At 46.0% G+C, this 12824-nt stretch overlaps 1 protein-coding gene across 3 annotated transcripts in view; it reads left to right on the top strand.

Moving 5' to 3' along the window:
* The window catches only part of FGD5 (FYVE, RhoGEF and PH domain containing 5), a 428915-nt gene that overhangs the window by 389468 nt on the left and 26623 nt on the right, over positions 1-12824 (top strand). For all 3 annotated transcript variants that reach the window (XM_078661708.1, XM_078661707.1, XM_078661706.1), the window contains exon 19: positions 5080-5208. In XM_078661708.1, the coding sequence (XP_078517834.1) occupies positions 5080-5208 (129 nt within the window). The remainder of the gene's footprint in view (positions 1-5079; positions 5209-12824) is intronic.

The following is a 12824-nucleotide window of genomic DNA, read 5'->3' as shown; positions in this document are numbered from 1 at the left end:
GGTATAATTTCAGATTTGTATATGTTACCATCATCTTCATTGCTTGATTTTGCTAGGGAGAAAGTGTCACTCGTAGTCATTGAATGTCACCCATAATTACACGGAAATTATGAAAATGTCACACATGGCAATCTGAAACATTGGCAGCTATGATGACTGCATGCAGTGGGATGACAAGACTGTGTAACTGCCGGCGCACACCTTAAAGCAGTCCCGGCGCTTCCTGAATCTGACCTCACTTACTTCCAGGAGGAGCCACAGGTGGAAGTGGGTAGAGCCGGGGGAAGTAGGTGGGCCTCCTAAAAAAATTGGAGCACCTGCACTTCATATTTTACAAATTAAGCGCTGACACGTGCACCATAGTGCATGACGGCTGGGGGCCATCATCAGCATATCATCAGCATGCAAGGGGTTAATACGGACATTAGCTTGGTAGCCAATGTCTTTGGGGGAACCAACAGCTCCTAAATAAAAGGTCAAGAATCGGGGAGTAGTTTTCGATTCAAAACTCTCCTTTGAATACCAAATCAGGAAAACTACCGGAAAATATTTTGGCACCCTAAAGACACTGAGGAAAATCCTTGACCTAATTCCTTCCAAATCTCAAAAAACCATAGTCCACGCACGCATTACTTCCCAACTAGACTATGGGAATGATCTAACGGGAATTCTTCTAAAGGGAATCTCAGATTGCTGCAACGAGTTCAAAATGCGGCAGCTAGATTGATTCTAAAGCTTCCCAAAAGATCCTCAGCATCTGGTACCCTAGACCAGCTACACTGGCTTCCAGTGTGCAAAAGAATCAGCTTTATCGCTCTATGCATATGCCGTCACATGCTAAATAAACAAGGCCCCAGTTATCTTCACTCGTTGGTCCAAACTTATGTGCCAAACCCGAACCTCAGATCTTCTAATGCGAATCTGGCAACTATCCCCAAGATCAGGAAAGCGAGAATGGGAGCAAAACCTATTGCCTACATAGCGGCTAAATTATGGAATTCTCTCCCCAGTGTCCTCAGAAATTCCCCCTCTGAAATAGATTTTAGAAAGAAACTGAAAACATGGCTGTTTAGCAACCTTATTCAATTTAATCAGGCCTGATGTCCTCTGCCCCTGCTTCTCTATCCTCAACTTAGGTCTCTGGTCCAGCGCGGGGATACACCGATAAAGTGTAACCAAGCGCCATACAAATAAAAATAAAAAATATTAATAAAATTAATAAACCAATGTCCAGCTAGTTGTCCTCACCGCCCCTCTGGCAAATCTTTCTGTCCTGTTTAGATGACCTCTCAGTAGACAGACATTGCTGGTGGGGAATCTTGAATGCCTCTATTAAGAATGTCATTGGCTCTGAATAGTTAAAGAAATTAGTTTTCAAACCTACCAGTTATGCCAGAGATGTCAATTAGAGGTCGCCAAGGGTCAATTAGGGCATGCCCATTGCGAACCCTGGCCCAGAAGTCAGAAAGACAGTGAACTGGAATGAAATTAAAAGTAGCCGTTCTAGGGATGAAAAGCAAAGGAAGCTGAATATGAGTTACTTTACTTTCTGCAGTTCTCAGCTCCAGCCCCTTGTCCCATCCATCGCTCCTCAGCTGCAAACTGGAGGGTGGGACAATTGAGTGGTATCTTCTATACGTTGTCCCACCCGTATCTCCTCTGGAGCAAACAGGAGGGTGGCACAAGGGAGTATTATCTCCTATCCGTTGTCCCCCTGCATCCCCTCAGCAGCAAACAGTCGGAAGGTACAAGGGAATGGTATCTCCTATCCGTTGACCCACCCGTACACTTCAGCAGCAAACAGGAGGGTGGCACAAGGGAGTGGTATCTCCTATCTGTTGACCCACCCGTACACCTCAGCAGCAAGCAGGAGGGTGGCACAAGGGAGTGGTATCTCCTATCCGTTGACCCATCTGTACACCTCAGAAGCAAACAGGAGGGTGGCACAAGGGAGTGGTATCTCCTATCCGTTGTCCCACCCGTACACCTCAGCAGCAAACAGGAGGGTGGCACAAGGGAGTGGTATCTCCTATCCGTTGACCCACCCGTACATCTCAGCAGCAAACAGGAGGGTGGCACAAGGGAGTGGTATCTCCTATCCGTTGTCCCATGCGTATCCCCTCAGCAGCAAACAGGAGGAAGGCACAAGGGAATGGTATCTCCTATCCGTTGACCCACCCGTACACCTCAGCAGCAAACAGGAGGGTGGCACAAGGGAGTGGTATCTCCTATCCGTTGACCCACCCGTACACCTCAGCAGCAAACAGGAGGGTGGCACAAGGGAGTGGTATCTCCTATCCGTTGACCCACCTGTACACCTCAGAAGCAAACAGGAGGGTGTCACAAGGGAGTGGTATCTCCTATCCGTTGTCCCACCCGTACACCTCAGCAGCAAACAGGAGGGTGGCACAAGGTAGTGGTATGTCCTATCCGTTGACCAACCCATACACCTCAGCAGCAAACAGGAGGGTGGCACAAGGGAGTGGTATCTCCTATCCGTTGTCCCACGCGTATCCCCTCAGCAGCAAACAGGAGGGTGGCACAAGGGAGTGGTATCTCCTATCCGTTGACCCACCCGTACACGTCAGCAGCAAACAGGAGGGTGGCACAAGGGAGTGGTATCTCCTATCCGTTGTCCCACCCGTACACCTCAGCAGCAAACAGGAGGGTGGCACAAGGGAGTGGTATCTCCTATCCGTTGTCCCACCCGTACACCTCAGCAGCAAACAGGAGCAAGGCACAAGGGAATGGTATCTCCTATCCGTTGACCCACCCGTATCCCCTCAGCAGCACACAGGAGGGTGGCACAAGGGAGTGGTATCTCCTATCTGTTATCCCACCCGTACACCTCAGCAACAAACAGGAGCAAGGCACAAGGGAGTGGTATCTCCTATCCGTTGACCCACCCGTACACCTCAGCAGCAAACAGGAGGGTGGCACAAGGGAGTGGTATCTCCTATCCGTTGTCCCACCCGTATCCCCTCAGCAGCAAACAGGAGGGTGGCACAAGGGAGTGGTATCTCCTATCCGTTGACCCACCCGTACACCTCAGCAGCAAACAGGAGGGTGGCACAAGGGAGTGGTATCTCCTATCGTTGTCCCACCCGTACACCTCAGCAGCAAACAGGAGGGTGGCACAAGGGAGTGGTATCTACTATCCGTTGACCCACCCGTACACCTCAGCAGCAAACGGGAGGGTGGCACAAGGGAGTGGTATCTCCTATCCGTTGACCCACCCGTACATCTCAGCAGCAAACAGGAGGGTGGCACAAGGGAGCGGTATCTCCTATCGTTGTCCCACCCGTACACCTCAGCAGCAAACAGGAGGGTGGCACAAGGGAGTGGTATCTCCTATCTGTTGTCCCACTGCAAACAGGAAGATTGAACAGGGAGTGGTATCTCCTATCTGTTGTCCAACCAACACCTATAGAATAGCGTCCTACTTGCTACTCGGGGTTTAGGGCTGGTCCCTTTCCTCCCTCAGCTACATCACCAGGCAGGGCAAAGGAAGAAACATCAGCTTGCCAACCATAAAAGAATTCCCACGCACTTCTGTCAAATGCTAATGGTGTGGGCAACTTCTTCATGAAGCTAAGAACAATTGTCCAAAGCTCATGTCAAACTTTTGATGCAGAGATGATCCCAAGTCTGGGGGATGGCTTTGTCTTACAGACAACAATGAACATAACTATCCAAGAGGTATTAAAAGCTTGAGGGGGGGCCTCAGCTAGCCTGCAGGGTCTCACAATGCTCCGCCCAGGTTTTGCTGTCCTCACTGGCCCAATCCTAGAAACAGGACTTTTTCTCTGTGCCGGGCCCTGACAACAGCACGGTCATGAGGTGTTGTCTGCATGCAGGAATCTGTGTTCCTCTGCTGCTGCAACGTTTTTCCGGTGTCAACAGCTAATTGTGCGCTGGTTGTCACCGTATTTATGTGCAACATAGCATATGAAGCATGCTAAATAGTGTAAAACTACAGAAAAACAAGCATGAAATTGTTGAAAAATATGTGCACTACCCGAAGTCTTTCCCATGATAGAAAAACAATAACACACTTTTAAATGTAATATTATTTCTTACTTACCTTTAAACTGGAGGGGCCAGATTTACAAAGACAATTTAGACGTTTGAGTAATTTATACTTTTGAGTAAATGTACTACTTTTTGCTTATTCACAAAATCTGAGAGTAAGTTACTACTAAAAAAAATGGTAGCAATCCAACACAACACACAGCTAACCACTGGTACTGCAACACCCTCCCATAGAAAATAATGGAGGCAGGGAGTTAAATTAAAACTCACAGAAAAAAATGTTAATTTGAATACAATTCTCTAAAATAGTTACATATATAAATATAAATTCAAGCTGAAAAATATCCAAAAATAAAAGATATTTTAGTGATCTATTTTTAATTAATAAAATAACTAATAATAATTATTTAAAAAAATTACATGAATTTTAATGAATTCTAAACCCAATGTGGGGATGCAGGGAAGCTAGATTTGATCCCCTATTTTCCAGTTTCACGCTGTGCAATTCAGCAGTTAGATGGGTATCTCTGATTTCTAAAGTTAAGGCTTAGTCTTTAACTGTTGCAAAGGAGATTAGTGCCTGGGTAACAGCAGACAGCACATGTTTTCTTTTGCTGTTTCACATAGCGCAAACCTTGCCCATGGACCTGAGAGGGCTTCACAACACGCACAGACTAATTTACATGTGTTTTTTATGACACAGGTAGAATTGCCAGATTTTCAGGGTGCGGAGCCAAGGCCAGGTTTCGAACCTGGGATTCAAAGTTGGTTCCCCATGTTCCATGGCGGGCATTCGTAGCCACATGGCCTTCCCTGAAAGCTCGGCTCATTTTGGCCTCGAGAGTCCAAGAGGAGCTCAAGCTGAACCAGAGAAAAATATCTGGCTCAAGCCTGGCTTGAGTTTTCAGCAGCTCAGCTAACTCTACTAGGTAGAGCAGCGGTTGAATTGTTATGACGTGTCGTAGATAGATTCTCATAGGGCGCATGCGATGTCTGGTCACCCTGGGCGTATCATAGATTATAACTCCGTCTCATCTCTCTTTTCAGGCAGCTGGTTCCGGAGAAGGCTCTGCGATCAGAGGTTACCTGCACAGGTGTAAAAGAGGCAAAAGGCATTGGAAGAAACTCTGGTTCGTCATCAAAGGCAAAGTCCTATATACCTACACGGCAAGCGAGGTGCGTGTCGCACACTCTGAGGTCAGCGCTGCGTCACAACTGGAATATCTGCACCTGAATAATAACCAATTATATACCACTCATTCTGCAAAGCATCATTCCTGTTTCTACATTCACTGATACCTGCTGCCATTATTACTCAAGCCATTGATGTTCAGTCAATGAACTGACTTTGGAGGGATAAGAACTAGGACTGACTCTCTGTAGATTACACACTCACCTCTGCAGCAGGTGCATTATGCCTTGGAGCTGTCCAATGAACAGGGCTGAATAGGCAGACAATTTACAGTGCCACCAGCAGGAAGCAGCAAAGGGCGCCATTTTAGCCCGTAGTGTTCGTAATCTTTGCACCGCCACCGCCTCAGGTGTACACTGATGAGCAAATGTGCTCAGACATTGAAGACTCTTGTACACCACCATGGTCCTATCAGCTTACTGTAACTTTGTGATGAGAACAACCATATTTGTTTAATGATTCAATATACATTTAAAATTGATTAACACCCACCACCAAAAGCTATAAGAATAGCGTTGGTCGTCAGAAATTATTCACTTTTAATGCATATTAAAAGTCTGAATTGTCACACTTGTAAGAGTGTGATGGTTAGTAGTTGTGTTGTTAGTGTCATTGGCAGCTGTGGTAGGGGCAATGGGTGGTGTGAGCTGCAGTGGGCTCCTGACAAGGGCCCTGACAATTTTTTTAAACAAATTAAGCACTGGGGCAGAACTAATCTAACAAGGCAAGGGCATGCAGAGTCCAGTGCAAGAGAGAGGCGTGTCCTCCTCGGTCCAGCCTTCTTCAGCTGCTGCACGCTACTCATTGGCTGGAGAGGCACAGGCTATCTGCCAATTACTCCCATAGGGTCTGCTCTGTAGTTATCCATCTTGTATGTTTTTTGTGACCTTCCACTTACCTTTGTTACATGTCAGCATCCTTCTGCCTGGCTTCCTGTGCGTGGGGGCAAGACGGGGTGGCTGAGCAGTTAACGAAGATTGCAAAGACACCAGTGCTTTAATTGGGCTGGTATTGTCCAGTAAGGAGTACCAGCACTGTTTTATTTTGAGAAGGAGAGTACCGGCACTTCTCATGAGAAGTGCTATACTTTTAAATGGAGAGTACCGGCACTTCTCAGGAACAAGCAGGTACTTTGGTACAGAGTACCAGCACTTCTATTTTTCCATTTCAAGCACTGGACGACACCTTTCACCATCAGCTGACCTGTCCAGTGATGTTCAAGGTCAGGCCAAGGATTGTCTGAGTATCTATGTTTTATGGAGCTTCCTAAAGAGCAAGGGGTGGGCGGGCTCAGCTTTCAAGGGGAGCTCTCAAATTCTTCAGTATTCTTGGTTCTTGGGAAGTGAGGGTGTAGCCACAATGCTTTAGATATCGGTACATAAATGTACTTTTTGGGAAAGTTTGAAGGGGGTTGGTATTTTGGTCATTGATGACTAAAGGTATAAGGTATAACAAATGGTCATGTCCCATGAGGCTGGTGCTCCAGCCTTAACTATAAGTATAGGGATTTTTCAGTCTCTCAAATGATCAAGTTGACAAACAAATGCTTTTTTTTGTAAAAGCCCCCCATGCTCCGATTTCACTTTAATAGCAGCTGCCCACCTTTCTTTAGAGGTGGCTGGTCTAAAGAAAGAGCCCACCCACCATTAACTTAAAAGCAAGGAATAGGGCAATTGTAAACAAACAAAAAGTGTGGAAATAGACAAAAAAAATTCAGCCACGTTCGGCGATGCAAATAAATTAAAGGCGTGGCCGCCACTGTATAAAAAAAAAAAGCATTGCGGGAGAGTGTGTCCTGCCTCCAACAGCAGGCAGGTGAAAACTCTTTAACAAAATAGTGCTCGGAGGCTGTAATTAAAGCATACTGAGTAACAACACATGTAACAAGGAGTATCCTCATGGGAGGTTACAAAATGAGACAAGGCGGTACTAAGGAGGAACTACTAAGCATATTGACCAATGAAAAGCCATAGTTTACATAGCACAGTGACACAAGGCAATTAAAAATATGGGTAGAGAGTGGGCGGAGCTTCAAGTCCATACATGAATACAGCATGCCTCGCAGAGCAGCGCATGTGCCGCCCAGGCTCGACCAAAAAGACAGGACAGAGAATCCCCATCACTAGGACATGGCGGCACAAGCCATAGGGCAGTGAAACATGGACACAGATAATGGAACAGAGAGACATATAGCCACATGCATCATTGTTACATTTTGCGATTTCTTAATTGCGAAAATTAAGGAATCACAATTAAGAAATCACAAAATGCTATGCATTAAGAAATTGCTATTTTTTTTGCGATTTCTTAATTTTCCTTAATTGCGATTCACAATTTGCGAATCGCAATTAAGGAATCCCTTCCCATTGATTCCTATGGACCTTTCCTGGTCTGACCATCATTTGGTACCTTTTGCCATACGCATCCCAGGGGTCAGATTACCTGAGCCAGTTCCCCAATACCATCCGAGGCGAAGATGGGCCACTTTCTCCCAAGTTAAGTTTAGCGCGGCACTTATTAGAGGGGGGAGCCCAGGGGGTGATGATGTCGAATCAGCTAACACCAACCTTGGTAAGCGCATCACCGAGGCGCTAGACAGTACGGCTCCGCTCTCCCATGTAAAAAGGGGTTGCCGTATTAAAAAAACTGCCCCATGGTACAGTGACGAGCTTCGGGTAGCTAAAGCAGCGCTTAAGCGTGCTGAAAGGCTGTGGCGGGTGGCTTTTACCACGGACACAAAAGAGGAATATTTAATGTGGAAGCGTGCCTACCATGGGCTAATTAGGAAGGCCAAAGCAGCATACTATGCCATCAGGATTGGGGAGGCTGGGAACTCCACTAAAGAACTGTTTCTGATATATAAAACGCTCTCGGTGGGCAGCCCCCCACCGCACCAGACGATTGCTCAGTGGAGTCCTGTAATAGGATTGCGGACTACTTTGCCGAAAAAGTAGCAAAAATATACTCGGCCTTCCCTAGCCATCCTATAACGGGGTCTGAGTTTGTTGAGTCTCTTAGGGAAAGGGGGGACCAACACATGCTGACGAACTTTGTCACCCCTTCCCCAGAGATTCTCATGCAGATCTGTGGGTCAGTAAAGTCAGGCTCCCCACGGGACCCGACAACGTCTTGCTGGCAGTCTGCCGGCTTTGGAGCCATACATTAGACATCTTTTGGATGTCTCTTTCAGGACTAGGACTGTGCCCAGAGACTGGAAACAGGCGGTGGTGCTACCTCTCCAAAAGAAGCCTAATATCAGCTTCGAAAAACTGGAAAACCTCCGGCCAATTTCCCTTTTACCCTATATGGTTAAAGTGGCTGAGAAAACAGTGAATACCCAGCTGATGGATTTCGTGGAAGAGGCTACCCTCCTGCACGAGACCCAGTTTGGTTTCCGTCCACGCCATTCCTCTGAATCTGCTTTATTGATGGCAGTGGAGACCTTACGCCAGGGGGTGGATGAGGGTCAGACTATGGCTCTCATCCTTCTGGACCTAAGTGCAGCATTCGACACTGTAGCACATACCACCTTGCTACAGTGTCTGAATAACGGAGGGATATCAGGAGCTGCACTTGAATGGATCCAGTCTTTTTTGACAGGGAGAGGCTTTCAGGTGCGACAGGGAGACTGTTATTCTAGGGAGTTTGATCTGGGTCAAGGCGTGCCTCAGGGCTCGTCCTTGAGCCCAACCCTATTCAATCTGTATGTCTCCCCTGTGGCACCCATTGTCGAAAGCCATGGCCTACACATAGTGTCCTATGCCGATGACACGCAGCTGCTCATCTCCCTGTCGCGCGCGCCCAGTCTTGCGATGGACAGTTTCAAGGCCTGCATGCAGGAACTGGCGACCTGGATGTCCACCAATTGCCTTAAGTTAAACAGCAACAAGACTGAGGTGCTCGTGGTAGGGGGGGGGGCGTCTGTTTGGTCATCGGCCTGGTGGCCACCTTGTTTGGGGGATGTACCCATACCCTGTCAAAAGCAAAAAATCTGGGGGTTCGGCTCGACGCGGATCTTTCTATTGGACCTCAAATAGTCCGTGTGGTGGGGGTTTGTTTCAGCGTCCTAAAAAGCTTGCGGAAAGTTTTAAATCTCCTACCTACGACAGCCCGTAGGACGCTAGTGCATGCCCTCGTCACATCGCGCCTGGATTATGGCAATCTGCTCTACCTAGGGGCCACTGGAAAGGCCATCAACCGACTCCAGGTGTTGCAAAACGCAGCGGCTTGCCTGATCCTGAAGCTCCCTAAGAGATCAGCGTCTAAAGCTGCCCTCAAGGCCCTTCACTGGCTCCCAGTGAGGAGCAGGGTTGAGTTTAAGGCTCTTAGCACCTGCCACCGCATTTTGTGCGGTAAGGCACCTGCTCCCCTCCAGGAACTGGTTACTTGGTACGCGCCTACGCGCACCCTGCGTTCCTCCCACACAGGGCTATTGAAGGTCCCCAGGATAAAAAAGTCACATATGGGGGGTAGGTCCTTTAGATACCTGGCCGCGAAAAGTTGGAATGCCCTACCATTGGACCTTCGTCTGGAGCCCTCTGAACTCGGCTTCAGGAAGAAGTTAAAGACTTACCCTTACACGCAGTAGCCGGGCCGACCTTGTGGTTGTGACTCTTCTGTTTCCACTCACTACAGCGCGGGGACACGCCGCTGCGCGTAACCAGGCGCTCTACAAATTTCCCTTATTATTATTATTATTATAGAGGCCCATAGGAATGAATGGGAAGCCATTCTCATTTTGCGATTCGCAATTAAGGAATCGCAAAATGAGAATGCTATTTCATGGGTGCAGGGGGGGTCCAAAGGACCCCCCCCTGCAACCCTGAAATTAAACTTTAAGAACATTTTTCACACACACATGCCCCAAGGGCATGTGTGTGTGTAAAATGAAACTTTAAAAAATAATTTTTTTTAAATTAAACCCCCTCTTTCTCCCCTCTTCTCTTTCCTTTCCTTCTGCTTTCCTCTCTTTCTTTCTTTTTCCTTCTTTCTTCTATCTCTTTCTTCCTACCCTTCTTTTCTATATATAAATTCCTATAGATTGATGTCCTTTTATTATTATACTCATATGTACTTTTTTCTAATTTTTCATGACATGCTTCTTGTATCACTTTTCAATGCTTAATAAAAATTTCTTAAACAAAAAAAACAAAAAAACAAAAATTCACTTTTGTGCATTTTTGAAAGTTTTCACAAATTACCATGAAGTTCAACTCCATGGTAATTTACCTCTTCCTATTTGCGAATTCGCAAACAAAAATATTAATGCATTGCATTTAAGAAATCACAAATTGCGATTTCTTAAATGCAATCGCAATTTAAGAAATCGCAACATAATTGCGATTCCTTAAATTGCAAAAAAAAGAAAAAAAATAATGCATCCCAAAAAAGGAAATTGCATACGCAAACAGCCGAATTTTGCGATTCGCACCGTTTGCGAATGCAATTTACCTTGATGCATGTGGGCAATAGACCCTGGAGCAAGGACAGGTTGACACTGGGGCAGTGAAACTGACAGAAATGCACTGAGATAGGCAGACATTAAGATGAACTCTGGGACAGGGAGACAGACAATACCTCATGGACACATGGTTGTGGCACCAGTGAGGCATGAAGACCCACACGGTGGCAAACCACTAACTGAAATAACAAACAAACACAACACAACACCCATCAGAGCCAAGACGAAAAAGCATTTTCAGACATTGTGTTTATAACTACTCTTTATAACTACTATTCTTACCTAAGTAGAACAAATCTAACAAATTTCGTGAATCAGGGCCATTGTATCTTTTGACAGAGTTTGGAGGGGGAGTGGTAAGCGGCAGCTGAATGTCCCCTTCAAAACTTTAATCATCTAGCACCACCTAGTGTTCCAAGTGCCAAATAACAACAAAATAATCGCGCCTAAAAAGCGACATAAACTTTGGTTGAAACTAACCTTGAAGTAAAAGTTTCCGAGGTGTGCAAGTTCAGAGTTAAAACAACTCTAGAAAGTATGTAATTAACTTATACTGCGCGTGCCTAGATGCAACATAAAGGGGGGCGCTGCTCAGTATAATGGGCACTTTAACCCTGGGCGGAGTATGCGGAGTGGTGCTTCGCGTAGTTCCACGGAGTTTAAAAAAAAACTCAGTGGAACTATGCTCCGCTCCACCCCAGGCCCACGGAAAGGGTTAAAAAACACATTTTTTAAACCCACTAATCTTTTCTTCTGCCTGTCCCCCTCCTCGCCGCGATCTCTCCTTCTTCTGTCGTCCTCCTCCTTGTGTCCCCGTACGTATTAAGGGGCAGATTTATGAAGGCCTTGCGCCGCCGGTGCGTCATTTTTAACATGGGAAAAAGTGATGCACCGGCGGCGCAAGGCCTTCATAAATCTGCCCCTAAGTCTTGTGTGAACTGCGCATGCGCAGTTCCTGCAAGACATAATACATACAGGGACGCGAGGAGGAGGACGATCGAAGAAGGGAGACACCGCGGTGAGGAGGAGGGTAGGCAGAAGAGAAGGTAAGTGTTTTTAAAAAAAAAATTATTTAGGGGGCTGGCTTCGTACTCCACTCCGCCATGGAGTCGGAGTTTTGCGGCAACTTCGCGTTCCCAGCAAAGCGCGGAGTTGGTAAAACTCTGCAAACTATGCTGGCGGAGCCGAGTACTCAGTCTGGGGTTAGTCTTTACGTTAATCAGCACATGCAATTCAAGAAACAGAAAGGCAGAAGGCATGCACAAGACGCTATATGCAGCTTCAGAGGTGTTTACTTTCAGCGTGTAACCATTGCTTTTGATCACAGTCCACTGAGTAAAGTGCACCGATGTTTAACCAGCTCACCTTGTCCCAGCGTGGTGGTCAAACTAAATGAAATTTGACATCAAACCCAGTAACCAGAGAATTTTAGGTAGTGACTGAACAAATCAATTTCCACCGATGAATGTGTCTGATGTTCACAGCCTTTGTACTTCTTCAAGTTGTGGTTTAACACCTTGGCAAACATTATTTTGCATATAAAGTTGCAAAGTATTTTACTATAGTAACTGATGAGGTTCAAAAACTGAGAAAACCATTAAAAAAACATGCCTGATGTTTGCTAAAGCAAAGTCGTCAAACGGTGCCTAGCCCTAATTTCGGCACTGTATCTTAGTGTTTGGAAGAAGTTCACTGTCAATTTAATTCAAAGTAAGAAAAGTGTAAGATCATTGAGAGTGAATGTGTGGGGAAATTGGGTTACTGGTTGAGGGGGGTGAAACCCTACTCAAGCAACAGTGACAAGTCTTGTCATGTTGAAACAGAAGCAAACCCCAAATTAACCCATGATTAACCCTCTGGTAGCTTGGCACAAAAGCAGTCAGGCTTAACGTAGAGGCCATGTGTAAAGAATTTATGCAGCACTTCAAATAGTTATAAAGTAAAACACAACAAAAGAAAAAGCCCACACCAATTTAGAAAAATAGAGTAAATAGTAATAAATTATTTGTGACCAAAATGACCAAAGTCTAAATAGTGTAACTGGAGACATGCAGTTTTAAAAAATTTCAGTGAAAACAATGCTTAGAAATACAAAGCGCCATTATGGTTAACTGGTTTTGCTGGGCCTGGAGGAAATCA

Source organism: Lissotriton helveticus, chromosome 9 (assembly GCF_964261635.1).
Source record: "Lissotriton helveticus chromosome 9, aLisHel1.1, whole genome shotgun sequence".
In the NCBI taxonomy this organism is placed as follows: domain Eukaryota; kingdom Metazoa; phylum Chordata; class Amphibia; order Caudata; family Salamandridae; genus Lissotriton; species Lissotriton helveticus.
The sequence above is the reverse complement of the archived record's forward strand: the minus strand, read 5'-3'. Positions and strand labels throughout refer to the sequence as shown.